The following is a 15,343-nucleotide window of genomic DNA, read 5'->3' on the forward strand; positions in this document are numbered from 1 at the left end:
AGAGAGGGAATAAGTTGAGAAATCTCAGCCTCCTTGGCTGTGTTGTGCCTCTTGGGGGATATTGTGCTGCTCTGATGTCTTTGCTGGTGTGCATATTCATGTAAAGGCACGCAGGGCTTTTTGAACAGGGCTACACTCACCCTAATGCATTCTGACTTCCCTCTTTTTTTTTTCTTTTTTTTTATTACACCTCTGATTTATCAGCACAGTGAACAAGCCACAGAGGTCATCTGTGCAAATCCAGAATTAACTGGAGGAGCTGAATATTAATAGGGCTGCAAAGTCTTCCTTTTTCATTGTGATCAATTCTGCTGCAGTGCCTCATTTGCTCTGCAAGCTGGGGGCTCCTCATTTAAATGCATTCTTTAAAATGCATAAACAGAATAATGAGACTACTTAAACAGTAAAATTGCATTCATGTGCAGTTGTTATATTCAGACTTTGGCTGCCGGGTTAGCACTATGGAGGACATTTTACATGAACATATTGTTTTCATTTAAATCTTCTCTTCAGCCTCCAAGTCTGGACTTTTGTTTTGCCAGAAATGTGAGTTATTTTCATCTTCATTAGCATAAAAAAAGAACAAAATGTCATGTCAGTAAAACTGTGTTTTCATGGCTATTCTACATCTTGCTAGAGACTGATCTGGTATATTTGTTAGTTTATCCTTCTCATTGATTCAGTCTTCCTGCCTGATCTGGTTCAGGGAGGCCAGGGGGGGAGGACGCTTATCCCAGCTGCAGGTGCATTAAACCCTGGACAGGTAGCTAGATGATGACACACATCCCAGTTTAAATACTACAGTTTTACCATTGCTGCATGTGCAAGAAGTCATTTTGTAGGAATATAGTAGCAGAGATGCAGAAGCCTCTGACTGAACACACAGCCCATTCGGATGTTATCACTCCATTGAATGGGCATTATTAGTGGTTATCAGCGCATTGGTAAGGGACGGTAGGCCCCTACTGTGCCTGCTAGTAGACCCAGTAGTACTGTCCCAATACCAATGGGCTGATAACCACTAATAATGCCCATTCAATGGAGTGATAACATCTGAATGGGGCGACACACAGCAATGTTAAATCACTAAATCATGCAGGGGTTATGCAGAGGTGTCCATTATACTGAGGAACTTGTGCAGTGCTGTTCTTTGCACAATCATTTGAAAGTTCTCCAAATTAGCCTCCAACACAAAGCCAGTCATCTTTGTTTGTTTAATTTCTTGAAGTGCTGCCCCAACAGATATGCAACATCTTGCAGGAAACATTAAAGAAGCTCGGCTTACTCAGAAGATAAAGCAGGTTTTTTTTCTCATGGAGAGTTTTAGCTGTTGCATCTCCTTTGTTTTCTTGTTTTTAAAGCGATGCATTGATGTCATTGTTGATTTTAGGAAATAATCAGCCACTCCAACATTTTCAGATGGAGGCTGAAGAAACAAAACTGAAATGTGTCATTTTTTGTTTTTTCAGAATGAGAAATTGCTTCCTTTCTTCTGTCATAGTAAACATGAAAAAAGACAACAAGAGTTTGGGGGGGGGGGGGGGGTCATTTTCGTGAGACAATGAGCTCATTCATAACCTGATTAGAAAAAATTGATTTAACTCATGACCAAATATGTAATTGAAGTCATGTTTTATTTCAGTTCTTTGATAAAACTGAAATGTGATCCCATTTAAGTACAAATTGTTGCAGAAACACATTAGCAGACCGGTAAAATGCTAAAATTACAACACAATATTCAGCATTAAAAAGGGTATTTTAGTAGCAAATAAACTAAGCAGGTGGACATAATCTGCATCTTTTGTCAAATGAATCCTGTTAGCCTTTACTGGTTTGGCTTTGTTATCATTCACTGTGGTTTATGTCGTAGGCTGAAGCGGATTCATCTGTTTTACATCATTTTAAAAATCGGCCTCTCCAATGATGCCATTTGAGCCGAATTAAGTGACAAAGAAAACAATGTGTGAGTTTCAGGTTTTCAGACACAATAGAAAAGTAATCTGCTCCTTTACAAGAACTGAAATAAGGACAATCCAACCTCAGATGTAGAACACGTTGTGCCATTATTTATTCAAGAGTCACTTAAAATGTAGAAGCAGGTTAAAGGGGGGGCATTTTGGTGCACAGTTCTCTGGTTCCACGTGCATTTTATCAGATATAAATTTAACTTAAAAAAACAACAAAAAACTATTGTGCATAAAAGATTCAATGTCACCAACAAGTAATTCCTTATTAATTTTCTTCCTTTTACTCAGCTGCTTTTTTTTGTATCATTCAGGTCTTTTGGGGGGTTTGAAAGGGAAAGAGGGGAAGCAGAACCACCACAGATTTCATCAGCATGCACGTGCACATGTTGGGTAATAAAAGCTCTGATGTTTGACTGATATTTCTTACGTTTCTCTTCCTTTTGTGTTTGTCTGCACAGAAACTGCCTGACTCAGCTGCTGCATCCAGAGTTGATTCCTTCTCCCTGCAAACAGAGGATTGATGATTATGTATGAGCTGCCGGAGTGAGTGTTGAGTGTAGGTGGAGGTGGTGAGGGGATGATGACATGACTCGGCGCTAGGACCGTGGCTCAGTGCGCAAATCCCAGCAGAGAGAGAGAGAGAGAGAGAGAGAGAGAGAGAGAGAGAGAGAGAGAGAGAGAGAGAGAGAGAGAGAGTGTGTTCGCGGACTGATAGGAGCTGTCTGTCTGCTGCTCTGCGGTTCGACCCATCACCGGCGGGGGAGGCTGCACCTTCTGCCGCGGACAGACCTGAACCAGCCGGGCTCGCCCTCCATATGGGCTCACCATGCGCAGGATACGCGCCAACGCCATCGCCATTCTGACCGTCGCGTGGATCCTGGGGACGTTTTATTACCTGTGGCAGGACAACAAACCCCAGTCGACGCCGTCGTCGTCAGCGACGCAGGCTCGTGGCAGGGGCCACGGGCAGAAGGTGGTCCCAGGTCGGCTGGAGATCCATCGGGATGACAGGACCATCCCGCTGATTGTGAGTGAGCGCGTCTGCGAGGGATTAAAAAAGAGAGAGAGAGAGAGAAAGAAAGAAAGCAAAGAGAAAGGAGAGGCGACGAGCTGCAGGAGTGTGTGTGCTGCATGTTGATGTGCATGTGTGTGAAACTTGGGATGATGGGGATGGTGGAGCTCAGTTGGGTGTCATGGCAATAACACAAGGGCATGTATGGGCTGAGTGTCGCCTCCTCCGGTGCAGACATGTCTTCCCTCCACTGCCTCTAACGTGCAGCCTACTTATAGCCTTTCTTTGTGTTTTTCCTTGTTTTCCAGTGCTTTAGTCCACACCCGAGCCAGAGAGAGAACCTCGAGAGCCCTAAGAGGCTTTCCATAAGTCCCGTGCGTCATGCGCAAACACCTTGGAACCATATCGCGCTGATTCTTTAGCTGGACTGTACGTCAAATGGAAAACTATGACTTTCAGGTCATATGTTCCAAATACAGACCCTTAATAGGGTGTTAGAGTCTGTATTTCCAGGCCCATCAGCTTTAGGTTTTTTGCTCTTGCTAACTGCTAGAAGGTGGAGAGGTGAAAATAACCCCTGGTAAACACTGTCACTGTGGGTGCCATGGTTCAATAACCTCCTGTTTGCAGCTCAGCCAAACTCTGGTCTGAGAAGTAGCCTGGCCTGAACTGTAGCTGGGGCCATGCCAGCTCAGATTAGAGTATATCTGGTTTAGTTGGCAACAGGCGTTCTTGCTGCATTAAGTGTAAAAAGATACAAGTGTGCTTTTAGAGCAGAAACAAAGAAAAACAGCTTGTCTTCTAAAATACAGAAAAACTCGACTTAATGTTTCCTAATAATGTCAGTCATCAGCAGACACATTCCATCTATGTGCAGGTGCATTTTTAATATTGCACTAATAAAATGGCGAAGTGGTGAAATCAATGTTTTTCCACAGGATTTAATAACTCAGGAGTGTGTGCCAAACATTGGGGGCTTTTGTGGCACCCATGCAGACCTGCTTTAGCAGTCCCACCATGTGCAGGAAAAGAGGAAACTGGTCAGTGGCAACGAGCCAAGAGTGTGGTGATGATGGGAAGATGCATCCAAACAAATATGGAAGTGCTCTGAATAAATCTTTCGGAGGTGTGATGCGGTTTACAGGCTGATGCTGTGGAACAGCAACTGGACTTCCAATCAGATCGTTATCTGAACTGCAAGGGAAGCTGTTCTCTTTTGTAATCCTCAGTTTTTGTCAGCAGGGTTGTTGACCTTTGCCACCAAACGGAGCTTTCGATGCTGCAGTTTGCTCCGGTAATCTGAACTGAGGCTTGCAGGCTGCCAGCTATAAACAACAGGCTCCCACATTTTTACCAAAAGAGCAGGCTTGATACAGAGAGGGCGGCTGCTCTGCTCTTTCTTCTTCCTTCATTTCCTTCTTTCCCCTCATTTCCCTCCAGTTCCCCTCCTCCTCCTCCTCCTCGCTCTCTTTTTCTTTGTCTTTCTCTCCTTTTACCTATGTTTATTAGCAGCATTGGCTTTGGTAATGACATCATCTGTGAAAGCTGTTTGCATTGGCTCCACATCTCCCCGTTTTACCTCCAGTTTCCCAGCAGTGCTGCATGTCAGTCTGCAGCAACACATCGCGTTACATGTGAACGTTGCCCTCCATTTATTTCAATTTTCAACATCCACACTCATCACCGCCCCCTCTGACCTGCACATCTGCTGCTATGGTCTCACAATTAGCTGCGGATATGTCGCAAGCGGCTGTCCACTTAATCTCAACCTGCCACTTGATGTCACGTCACCGGAGTGTTTCGTATGTGTGGTCGGGCTGTGGAAGTTTCTCACCTTTAATCTATGATGTGTTATTGAGCTGCTGTCAGCGCTCAGGCTGCTGGTTTCTGCGGCCAGACTTCAGACCGTGAGGGATTTTCTTCTGACTCATTCTGACATGTAACCATATACACACCTCATGAGAGAAGTGTGTTGAATGCGTTCATGTGTATTTTGTCATTTGAATAGTGCAATTTCCCAAACACACCACCTTTATGAAAACATAGCTTCATGCTCTGCAAACTAGGTAGCACCCCAAATAAAAGTTAAGAGAAAAACAAATGCTTTGCAGGTGAAAGATTTAGCTGATCTGTTTTAGTCAAACTTCTAAAACCTGAGGTCCTTAAACAGGGACAGATGGCCAAACTGTACCTTAACGGCCATTTTGCCTTAACTGTCTGCACTAAATGCTCTCTAAATATGTTCTGCTTTATTTTATCAGAGTTTTCCAGGGATAAAGTTCACATATTGTACAATGACTTGATAGGAGTTTCATCATTCATATTCATTGCAAAAGTGGCTTTTTGGAATTTTTTTTTTAGGCAAGCCGGATTTTTTTTTGTATGCTGTGTGTCATATTTTTTTATTCCTCACCAACTGAAAATATCCTTTTGCTGTGACTCCAAAAGGATTTATATAGACCTTGCAGTTGCAGAGATACTCATCTCAATATGGTTATGCAGTATTCTAATTGAAGTCTAAAAACAGGCACAGTGCTGAAAGGTGAAATGTTCCATCCCGGCCAGTCCGCTGAGATACAACTTCAGATTTTTTTTCCCCTTTACAACTAAGACGGATGCACTAAAAAAAAATATGAAGACACAAAGTTGATTATTTGTCAGCGAAAGTAACTTTAATCGGTCCAGCTTTGTGTTCATACAGCAGCAATTAGAAATTGTTGGTTGAAACTCCCTGCAATGGACTGGCGAGCTGTCCAGAGTGTACCCTGCCTCTTGCCCGAAGACTGCTGGGATAGACTCCAGCTTCTCCGCCACCTTTCATTGGGCTGACCGGTTAGGAGAATGAATGAATGAACTCTTAAAACAGGTGTTTCTGGAAATTTGATTCAAGTAAATTTAAAACTTAAAGGCAGAATTATTCTGCACTGTTTTCAGCCTGCAACTGAAAAGAAACATTTACACACAAAAGAATATATGTGTTGACTCTCCTAAGAAAAACAACTTCAGGTTGAAAATAAGGCAGAAAAAGAACAAAAGTCTTTAAGATTTTCTGATGGAGGGAAGTCTAGTAACAATCAGGACCAAACCCACCACACCAACACAAGATATCACGATGTGTGTGTATCCTCTGTGGTCTCCATCATCTGCCATCACAGACCCAGATCCACAGCGGAGCTGCATCTCCAGCTTGTTCGGTGTGTGATTTGTTGCACCATTTATGTCGGCTCTGAAGAGCTGACATGTGCTCGTCTTCTAGACGAGGCTCATATTTAATTCAGGGGACTGAGCCTTGAAATGCCCAGTGCTATTTTTGATCTTTTTATCCTCTGACTCCTGATTTTTATAGCATTGAAATATTTAGGGATGATGCTACAAATGAGTAAATGACAGAACATGCATGGGAATCTGGTAGAAAACGTTTGTGCTTGTTTTCAGGGTTTTTGGTTTGGTTTAGGCCTGGCGTTGTCATCGTACGTCAGAGAAGAATAACAGGGTGAAATTGATGCTGGTGTTAGATATGGACCAGCAGTCCTGCTTCTATCTGCTCCGCCGTGACTTTGCAAGTGTCGATGGGAAAACTGGGATTGTTTACCATCACAAGTGATTTTAATTTTATCTTTAAAGGCTTTGCTCTTTTTATTTTTTTTAAGCCCTGTCCTGTCCATGATCTTGACATGCAGATGGTTGTCTGTGTGCCTAACTGTGCAGAGCAGATTTACTCTGCATCTTTTATATATACCTGCCCTTGAAACTATTAATCCCTTTTATTATTATTTTTTTTAATTGTGATTTTAATTTTTGCTCTGCTGTAAACTGATATATTAATGCCAAACCCGGCAGGATGAACAGAGAAAGAGCACCAAAGGGTCATAAGGAAAGGAGTAAAGAGCAGAAATGAAACGTGAAATGTAAAAATAATGAAAAGGAAAAGAGGCTGCCAGAGTCAGAACAGTGATTACAATAACTATATCAATATGTAATGTTGTTATTGCATTCTCTCTCTCTCTCTCTCTAAAATAAATTATTCTTTATTTTTGCATGACATCCTTTCAACACATCTAAAGTGATATGGATTGTTTGGATGAAATATGAATCTGAGCCATCTATAGAGAGCTGATGAAATATGTTTTGCTGATGGCAGGTTATAACACAGGGGATGGAAGATGGTGTTGCACCACATTCTGTCATGCTAAAGAGCCGAGTTTGTGACCTGACCATAGACTATATAAAGAGATGGGCGGAGCCTCCATGACGTCACCCGTAGGTTTCTGAAGAGCTGAATTGAAGCTCGGTGGGCGGTTCCTACCATCACCATCTTGGCAGCGTCATGCGCGTCGACTCGCCCGAAAAATACAAATATGGGCAAAGAGGTGGAGCTGAGAGGGGGGCTGTGAGTGTCATGGTGGATGATTGACATCAAGCAAACTCCGAGCTTTCTGTAGCTAAGAGCTAACCGAGCTAACCCGGAGATAACAGGAGCTACCTAGCTAACGAAGGTAAGCGGGCTAAAGCTAAGTCTCGTTGTTAACCGGCTAAAAACCGCGGTTGTTCTACGTTCTTCTGACTTGAAGCCAGAGATTGGTAACTGTCAGTCAAAAGGACACGCCCCTAAATTTGCAGAACTTCGAGATTAAATTACTTTAAGTAATTAGAGTTAGAAAAAAATTCACTCCTCCCACAGTTGTCATGAAGGTAAACCTGACCTATTAACCTATAAAAGATTTTTGAACCAGGCTGTAAACATGTTTATTTCTGCCGTGAAGTTGGTCTTTTTAACATGGGAGTCGATGGGGATTTGATCAGTTTTGCAGCCCCTAGTGGATGAAGGGGGGAACTGCAGTTTTATGCACTTCTGCACAGGCTTCACTTTTAACCGCTGGAGGTTGTTGCTTGGTCCTGACTGAAACGATAGTGTCAAAAATCTCATTTTTCTCCTCTTTCTTCAATACAGTAGAGTTCATTATGATTAGTTATAACTTTAACTGAAGATAAGACTCTTTATGGTTTCTTGATAAAGATGCTCTAAAACGATGTTGCAGGCAGTCAGAAATTTCAACATTAATTTTACTGAATGAACTGATGATAATGTCAAATATTCTCAGCTGAATTTAGTTCCTCCATGGAAATCAAACGTAGAGAGTGCTGGAAAACTCAAACATGAGTTTAGGTGATGAAAAAAACGGCGCCGCTCATATGTCTGATGAATATTCAACACTATAACACAGTAGAAAGTGCAGAAAACTAGAAATAGCATCATAGAGCTGCTTTTATGGAACCTAAGTTAGACCAAGATTCATTCTCAGTAAAACCATCACAAAAAGTCCACACTGTGGTGTTTGTGTGAAGTTGCTAACAAACAGACAGATAAACATGGGATAAAACACAACCTTGTTGGTGGTAATGGGAGAGGAGATCAGGGAAGGTTTCCAAAACAGACATTTTGGCACAGTTTGGCACCATCTGTTCTCAAAGTTCCCTCAGTGGGGAACTTAAAATTAAGATTACATTTTTAGTAGACGTTTTTCTTTCTCATTCATCTAAAAAAATATTTTACCTTAAATAAATAGCAGAGGACATGTTTCATATTGTGGACAGAACTGGGTACCAAACACACATATATGTGAAAATTTGTCGAAAACTAAACATTACATATTTCTGAACATTTATAGGCTGTTTGTAAGAAACTAACCAAAGATTATTTGCTGTACAAAACCAGTGAAAGGAAATGTTTTCATCTATTAGCTTGTGTTTGGTTTTAGATTATCATCCATTGGGCTGGTTTTACTCTGCGTTAATTACTTTTTTTTTGTTTTGCTCATTTAAAGTCTCCACATCTGACATCCAGCATTTGGAGTCATGATTCTGACTATACCTGCATCAATGATTCCCTCCACTTTTTTTTTCAGTCTTTTGGGGTCATGCTGCTTCTCCAGGGAGACTGAAAATGAGGTCAGTCTCACCTCAGCCTCTTCAGGAGCTTTTTCTAAATCTTCTGACTGCAGCGACCTGTAATAATGCAACCAGAACAAAACCTCTGCCGTCTCTTTCTGTCCGTTATGTCGCTGCACTTCTTTGATGAGGGCTGCCTTCATGTATTCATCAGCTGTTTTCACCTCCCACTCACCCTGGCTGCCACAGAGAATTAAAGCTCCTTGTGGGAAAAATCCATTAATTACCGAGGATTTATTGACTGTGTGCTCTGATTTGATGAGTGCCCAGCCCAATATCGCCTTGTTAGCATTGATACGGTGACCTGAGCAGGGACACAAACATTTATATATTTGGCTGATGGATTTCTTAATACTGGATTAAAAAAAACATTGATCTATTTTTTGCCATATTTTGCACAATGTAAATTAATTAGCATTGCTGCAAATGTGCCAAGAGCTTTGCAAAGGGGATTTTTTTTTGTCTTTAATCCTTGGACAGTTAAACAAAGTCACCTACAAGGAAATAAGATTAGAGTTAACAAAGTGATCACACGCGGAAGTGGGGAGTTTACTTGTGTGTTCAGTTTTCTCTTTTTGCACTGACATTAGCAGGATTTTACTCATGCATGTTAAAGAAATGCAACAGGATTTGTATGAAGTACATGTTTCCTGTGTTGCTCTGCAGGTGACTCAGCCCCCTCGAGCTGAGCAACTCGGCCTGCTGCTGGGCAGCTTCGATGAGAAGGCTTATCTTGCAGCCAAGCAGCTGAAACCGGGCGATGACCCATACAGAGAGCATGCCTTTAACCTGCAAGAGAGTGACCGGCTGGGCAGCGAGCGAGCTATCCGTGACACTCGACACTACAGGTGAGCAGAGTTAATACCGCCATCCAGGTGCTGCTAATCTCCACAAGAGGATCAGGGAATCATCCCATGAGAGCTACAAATTGAATATGCATGGTGGTCTTATACATGGTTGGGTCATGGGGTGGGAGCCATGTTTTAAACCATAGACAGAAGTTTCTGGTGGAGATTGGCTTTCCAATTCTGTTCATAACTTTTATGGAAGGACAGGCATTGAGGAGGTCCAGCTTGGTGGACTCAAGATGGGGTCTCTACTTTTTGCAGATGATGTGATCCTCTTTGCTTCTTCAGCCTGCGATCTTCAGCTCTCACTGGACCAGTTTACAATTCAACGTGAAGCAACTGGGATGGAAATCAGCACCAAATCTAAGACCATAGTCCTCAGAAAAAGGGATGATTATCCTCTACGGGTTGGGAGTGAGATTCAAGTACAAGGAATTTAAGTGTCTTGATTACAAGTGAGGAAGGAATGGGGTGAGACACGGAGGGGCAAATTGGTGCAGGATCTGCAGTGGTCCGTGTTTGCATGGTGGAAATGGCCTTACCAGTTGATTTACATTCCTACCCTCATCTACAGTTATGAGCTGCAGATAGTGACCAAAAGAACAACGCTGTGAATGCAAGCAGTCAAAATGGCTACTTGCATCAGAGTAGAGCAGCTGCTGCTCATCGAGAGGGAGAGAGATGAAGTAGCTGTGCTAGATATATACTTACGCAGTGCCTGCAAACCGTCGGGCCGGCGCTACCGTAAATGTGTTCTTGCACTCGAGCGTATGGTTAAGACGCCATGTTGAAGTTCCTTTTCCATGTTTACTGCACAAACTCACAGAGAAATCCAGAAATCTGGAAACACGTTATCACAAACTGAACAATCACAAGCCGCAAGCAGGGCTGCACATCAATCCTGCGCAGGGCATACAACAGTGATGCTGTAACCAACCGTGTGGAGGTTGATCCTGAGTCATGTTGTAGTTTTTTTCTGGATCAGCAGGTTTCCAGCGAGAAGATCCAAAACTCAGGAAACGTGTAATCACAAACTGACCAATTACAAGAAATTACTTCTGTTGTGCCGTGTTTGTGAGGCCAACTGCACTTCTGGTTGGGATTGGAATGTCAAGCTTCTGACGCAGCGCATACTGCGGTGACGCGGCGTGACGGATCAAATGCAAACACTGCGCTAGTATAACTGAGCCTTTAAGTTGCAGCTCCAACAACTTTAACCTTGGATAAGCAGATAAAGATGATGGATGGATGGATGAGTAAATGGAAGGGTGGACTGATGAAAGAATGGATGGATGAATGGATGGATGGATGGACGGACGGACAGATGGATGGATGGATGGATGAAAGAATGGATGGATAGAAAGATGGATGGATGGATGGATGGATAGATAGATGGATGGATGGATGGATGGATGGATGGATGGATGGATGGATGGATGAACGAATGAATGGATGGATTGATGAATGGATGAAGGAATGTATGGATGGATGGATGGATTGATGGATGGATGGATGAACGAATGAATGAATGGATGGATGGATGGATGGATGGATGAATAGATGAAGGAATGGATGGATGGATGGATGAACGAATGAATGAATGGATGGATGGATGGATGAATGGATGGCTGGATGGATGGGTGGATGGATGGATTGATGGATGGATGGATGAATGAATGAATGAATGAATGGATGGATGAAGGAATGAATGGATGGATGGATGGATGAATGGATGAAGGAATGGATGGATGGATGGATGGATGGATGGATGAATGAATGAATGAATGGATGGATGAAGGAATGAATGGATGGATGGATGGATGGATGGATGGATGAATGGATGGATGGGTGGATGAATGGATGGATGGATGGATGGATGGATGAATGAATGAATGAATGAATGAATGGATGGATGAAGGAATGAATGGATGGATGGATGGATGGATGGATGGATGAATGGATGGATGGGTGGATGGATGGATTGATGGATGGATGGATGGATGAATGAATGAATGAATGAATGGATGGATGAAGGAATGAATGGATGGATGGATGGATGGATGGATGGATGGCTGGATGGATGGGTGGATGGATGGATTGATGGATGGATGATCTGCCTTTTTGTTAACCCAGTGATGTAACAAGTATTTCTCAAGCCGTTTGCCGTGTTGAATAAACTGGATACGAAGGAGAGAAAGGAAAATCTAACATCTATTAATAATTCTGATTGTTTGTCAGTTGATTCCAGGAGCATCTAACATCACTGATGGATCTTAACACTTAAAAATCTAACCTAAGAAATACAAGGTGGAAAATTCTCCTTTTTACCAACAGTCTTTATTTTTTCTTCTTTTTATGCCATAAAATGATGCTTTGTTTGGCTTTATGGGGTTAATTAAATCAATTTGTTGTAAAATAACCTGAAATACAGGAAGCAACTGAACCCAAAAAGAAGAACATCACCAATCTGAAAACTGTCCTGTAAACAAGAATGAGCTCAACTTTCTGTAAGATCATGTTCAGGAATAAAAAATGTGTATTGCAGTAGTTTCCTGAGGAGCCGATAGAAACTTTAATACTATATTAATACTAACAAATAAGGCTCCTCAATAATTTGATGAGGCTTTAGCCTTTTGAAGCACCACATAAAAAATTATGCAATTTGAGCATTCATGCAAATGATATTAACATTAATATTGTAGTGATGACCCCTCAGTGGATCCAGTTTCTGTTATTGATTTTTCTGTTTTAGTAAACAAGTATTGAAAGGGTTTAGAGTTTAGCAGCGTATGTTGTTTCAGCTTCATGCCGCCTGATCTCGGCTGGAAGTTCCCAGCAGCAGATAGTGGAGAAAAGTGGATGGTCAGAAATCTATACGATTGTTGCCGAGCAACTAGATATTTCCATGTCACTACAGCAACAATGCTGAGTCGCCTGCATGGGCCGCCGCTGCCTGAAATTCTGTTCAGCGTGTGTGTTCTGCATGTATGTGACCAATTTCACTCATAAATATGAGTTGGAAACAGGAAGAAGAGTAAATACTCTTCTTCTGCTCTCTGTAGGTGTGCAACGCTGAATTATGATGCAGACCTTCCCTCCACAAGCATCATCATCACTTTCCACAACGAAGCTCGCTCTACCCTCCTTCGCACCATTAAAAGGTAATGAAGTTGAGCATAAATGGCCCGCTCAGATGGAAGCAGACTCCTGTTTCCTCTCTGATTTCATCATCTCCTTTGTTTCCTTTCAGTGTCCTGATGCGAAGTCCTCAATCTCTCATTCAAGAAATAATTCTGATCGATGACTTCAGCTCCGATCGTGAGTTTTTCTTTTGCTTTTCTGCTGATGCTCAGAATAACTTTAAACCCCTTTATGAAAGTTTATACTGTTGAATGTGGAGTTTTCTAAATACTATCTGGGAATTTAAGGACATCACATTCTTATATTTTCTTTACCTGTGAACCTTTTAAGTGCCGGCTTTGTGGCGCTACAGTGGTTTTGGGAAAGCACATATTCCAGTTACTATCATGAATCTTATTTAAAATGTGTGGAAATAAAGCTCCTTAACCTTCTTCTTAACCACTTGCTTTGACGATGTAAAACCAAGTGGAAGAGAGTGTTTGTTATTCCAATACTGCTTAAAGAACGGCCCATTTCACTATCGTTACAATTAACCGTTATCACAACCATTTGGAAAAAAAACCATAAATTCTTATTATTACTGCCAAAAGGACAAAAAATACAAAGGAACATTTTGTTTAACTTTTCTCTTTGTGCAAACATTAAAGGGTTAATGATGAATCTCTGAACTTGCTGGTAGGGATGGGTAATACTAACATTTTTACAGTCAATATACCCTTTAGTTTATGGTGCTTTTTCATTAATACCAGTACCAATATCAATCTTGAAGAAAACTTTTAAAATGTAAAAATAAATTACTGGTAACTAAAGACTGATATGTAAAATATATTCATTAAATGTAAATAAAAAAATAGAATATACAAAAGGGATATGATAAATATAACAGTATGTACAAAAACCTGCATTAAAGCAAATACCTTATCATCACTAACAGTAGCAGCATCACCATGATATCTGAGAGGCTAATATAATCATGTGAATCAGAAGGAAAACACTGTTTCTGGGTTTCATAAGTAATTTTACTGTCTGACACTGAGAAATTAAAAGAAATTACATGTTTTGTATCTGCAAAGTTGTGTCTCGAAACACAAAAAAGTATTAAATCTGTTATAATCACCAGCTAATAACAAAGTATTGACTCCAGAGTATCTATATGTCAATCCCTACTTGCTGGTCCAAGGTGCATTCAATGTATCCATTTACATCTACTCAATCATCAAGTAGCTAATAAGAAATTGAAAAATATAAATCAGACATGGATGCATCTAGCATTTGTAAGACACGTTTATTTTTTTATTCCTCTGGCATTTCTTTTTCCACTTGAGTCCTTGCACATTTATAAACTAGCTGTATTGTGGCAAGCAGCCAAAAAATGTCAGTGAATCTCATCTCCTGCATAAAAACAGATAAAACTATGTAACAAAAGTTCAAACTCAACATTGCCTGAGTCCAAGAGAAACAAGAACAACTGGAAATGTGTGGTGTGGTGTGATTAATTAATAATGTTGCTGTTTTCTTTTGGTTTTTTTGCGAACACTGTCTTCAAGGCTAAAGACGAGAGGGACCATTTGGCTTCTTACGCTGTGCTTAGACAGAGGTTTTGTGGCAGCATATGCTGGAAACATGTCTGCATAATTCTGGCTTTGTAACCGTTTGCACACTGCCATCTGCGTCCAGCTGTAAGACAACGTATCAGGAAAATGTTTGGGGGAAATTTTTTTTCTTTTTGTTGAATTTGTCGAGTTGAAATTAGACAAAGATCACAGTTAATGTTCGTTATCTAATTTCCATAAGAACAAAAGATGTTTTTATTTCAGTACCGGATTTAGCGGCTAGCCACATCTCAGTAATTATTCCCTTTGTCTGCATTACTCAGATGAATTACATGATCTCATACCTCACACTGTCCACAGTAATTCCTGTAATTTCCACCACATGCATCTTGTGTCGGTGGGAACAGCACTATGACCTAAATTCCCTGTGTACTCAGACCCATGCGAGAACACACTCAGAGGTGCCAGAGCTGGCCAGACATCTAAACAGTGGTGTCTCAGTGGATATAGCAGAAGGAGTGCTTTCAGCTCACCAATGCCTCGTTTATTCTCCTCTTCTGCTGCCAGTCTACCTGCACCCACAACCAACTGGCACGACCAGCAGGGTCTGCATTGGTTCCACTCTGACAAAAGATCTTTGAGCAAAGCTTTCAGTCTTCTCTCTGTTTTAGATTTCACTCCCCAGTGTTGAGTAGCATGTGAAACAGTCTTTGGTTCCAGATTGTGGCTTTTAGTTTTGACCTGTCTGACTGTGAGCTAGTTAGACTGGATATTTTGTTCCCTCTACTTCTTCTGTTTGGCCTTGCTGTGTTGCAGTGTTTTGTTTTTGTTTGTTTCTTTAATGAAAAATGAAAATCTCAGGAATGAAATGAA

At 41.3% G+C, this 15,343-nt stretch overlaps 1 protein-coding gene across 1 annotated transcript in view; it reads left to right on the forward strand.

The window, feature by feature from the left end:
- Positions 1–2,731: 2,731 nt before the first annotated feature.
- Positions 2,732–15,343, forward strand: part of galnt16 (UDP-N-acetyl-alpha-D-galactosamine:polypeptide N-acetylgalactosaminyltransferase 16) — a 46,528-nt gene continuing 33,916 nt past the window's right edge. Inside the window, exons 1-4 of the mRNA XM_079262475.1 lie at positions 2,732–2,994; positions 9,595–9,776; positions 12,839–12,937; positions 13,027–13,094. Coding sequence (XP_079118601.1) covers positions 2,794–2,994; positions 9,595–9,776; positions 12,839–12,937; positions 13,027–13,094 — 550 coding nt within the window. The 5' untranslated portion in view covers positions 2,732–2,793. The remainder of the gene's footprint in view (positions 2,995–9,594; positions 9,777–12,838; positions 12,938–13,026; positions 13,095–15,343) is intronic.

The sequence above is a fragment of the Telmatherina bonti genome (assembly GCF_933228915.1).
Source record: "Telmatherina bonti genome assembly, chromosome: 22".
In the NCBI taxonomy this organism is placed as follows: Eukaryota; Metazoa; Chordata; class Actinopteri; order Atheriniformes; family Telmatherinidae; genus Telmatherina; species Telmatherina bonti.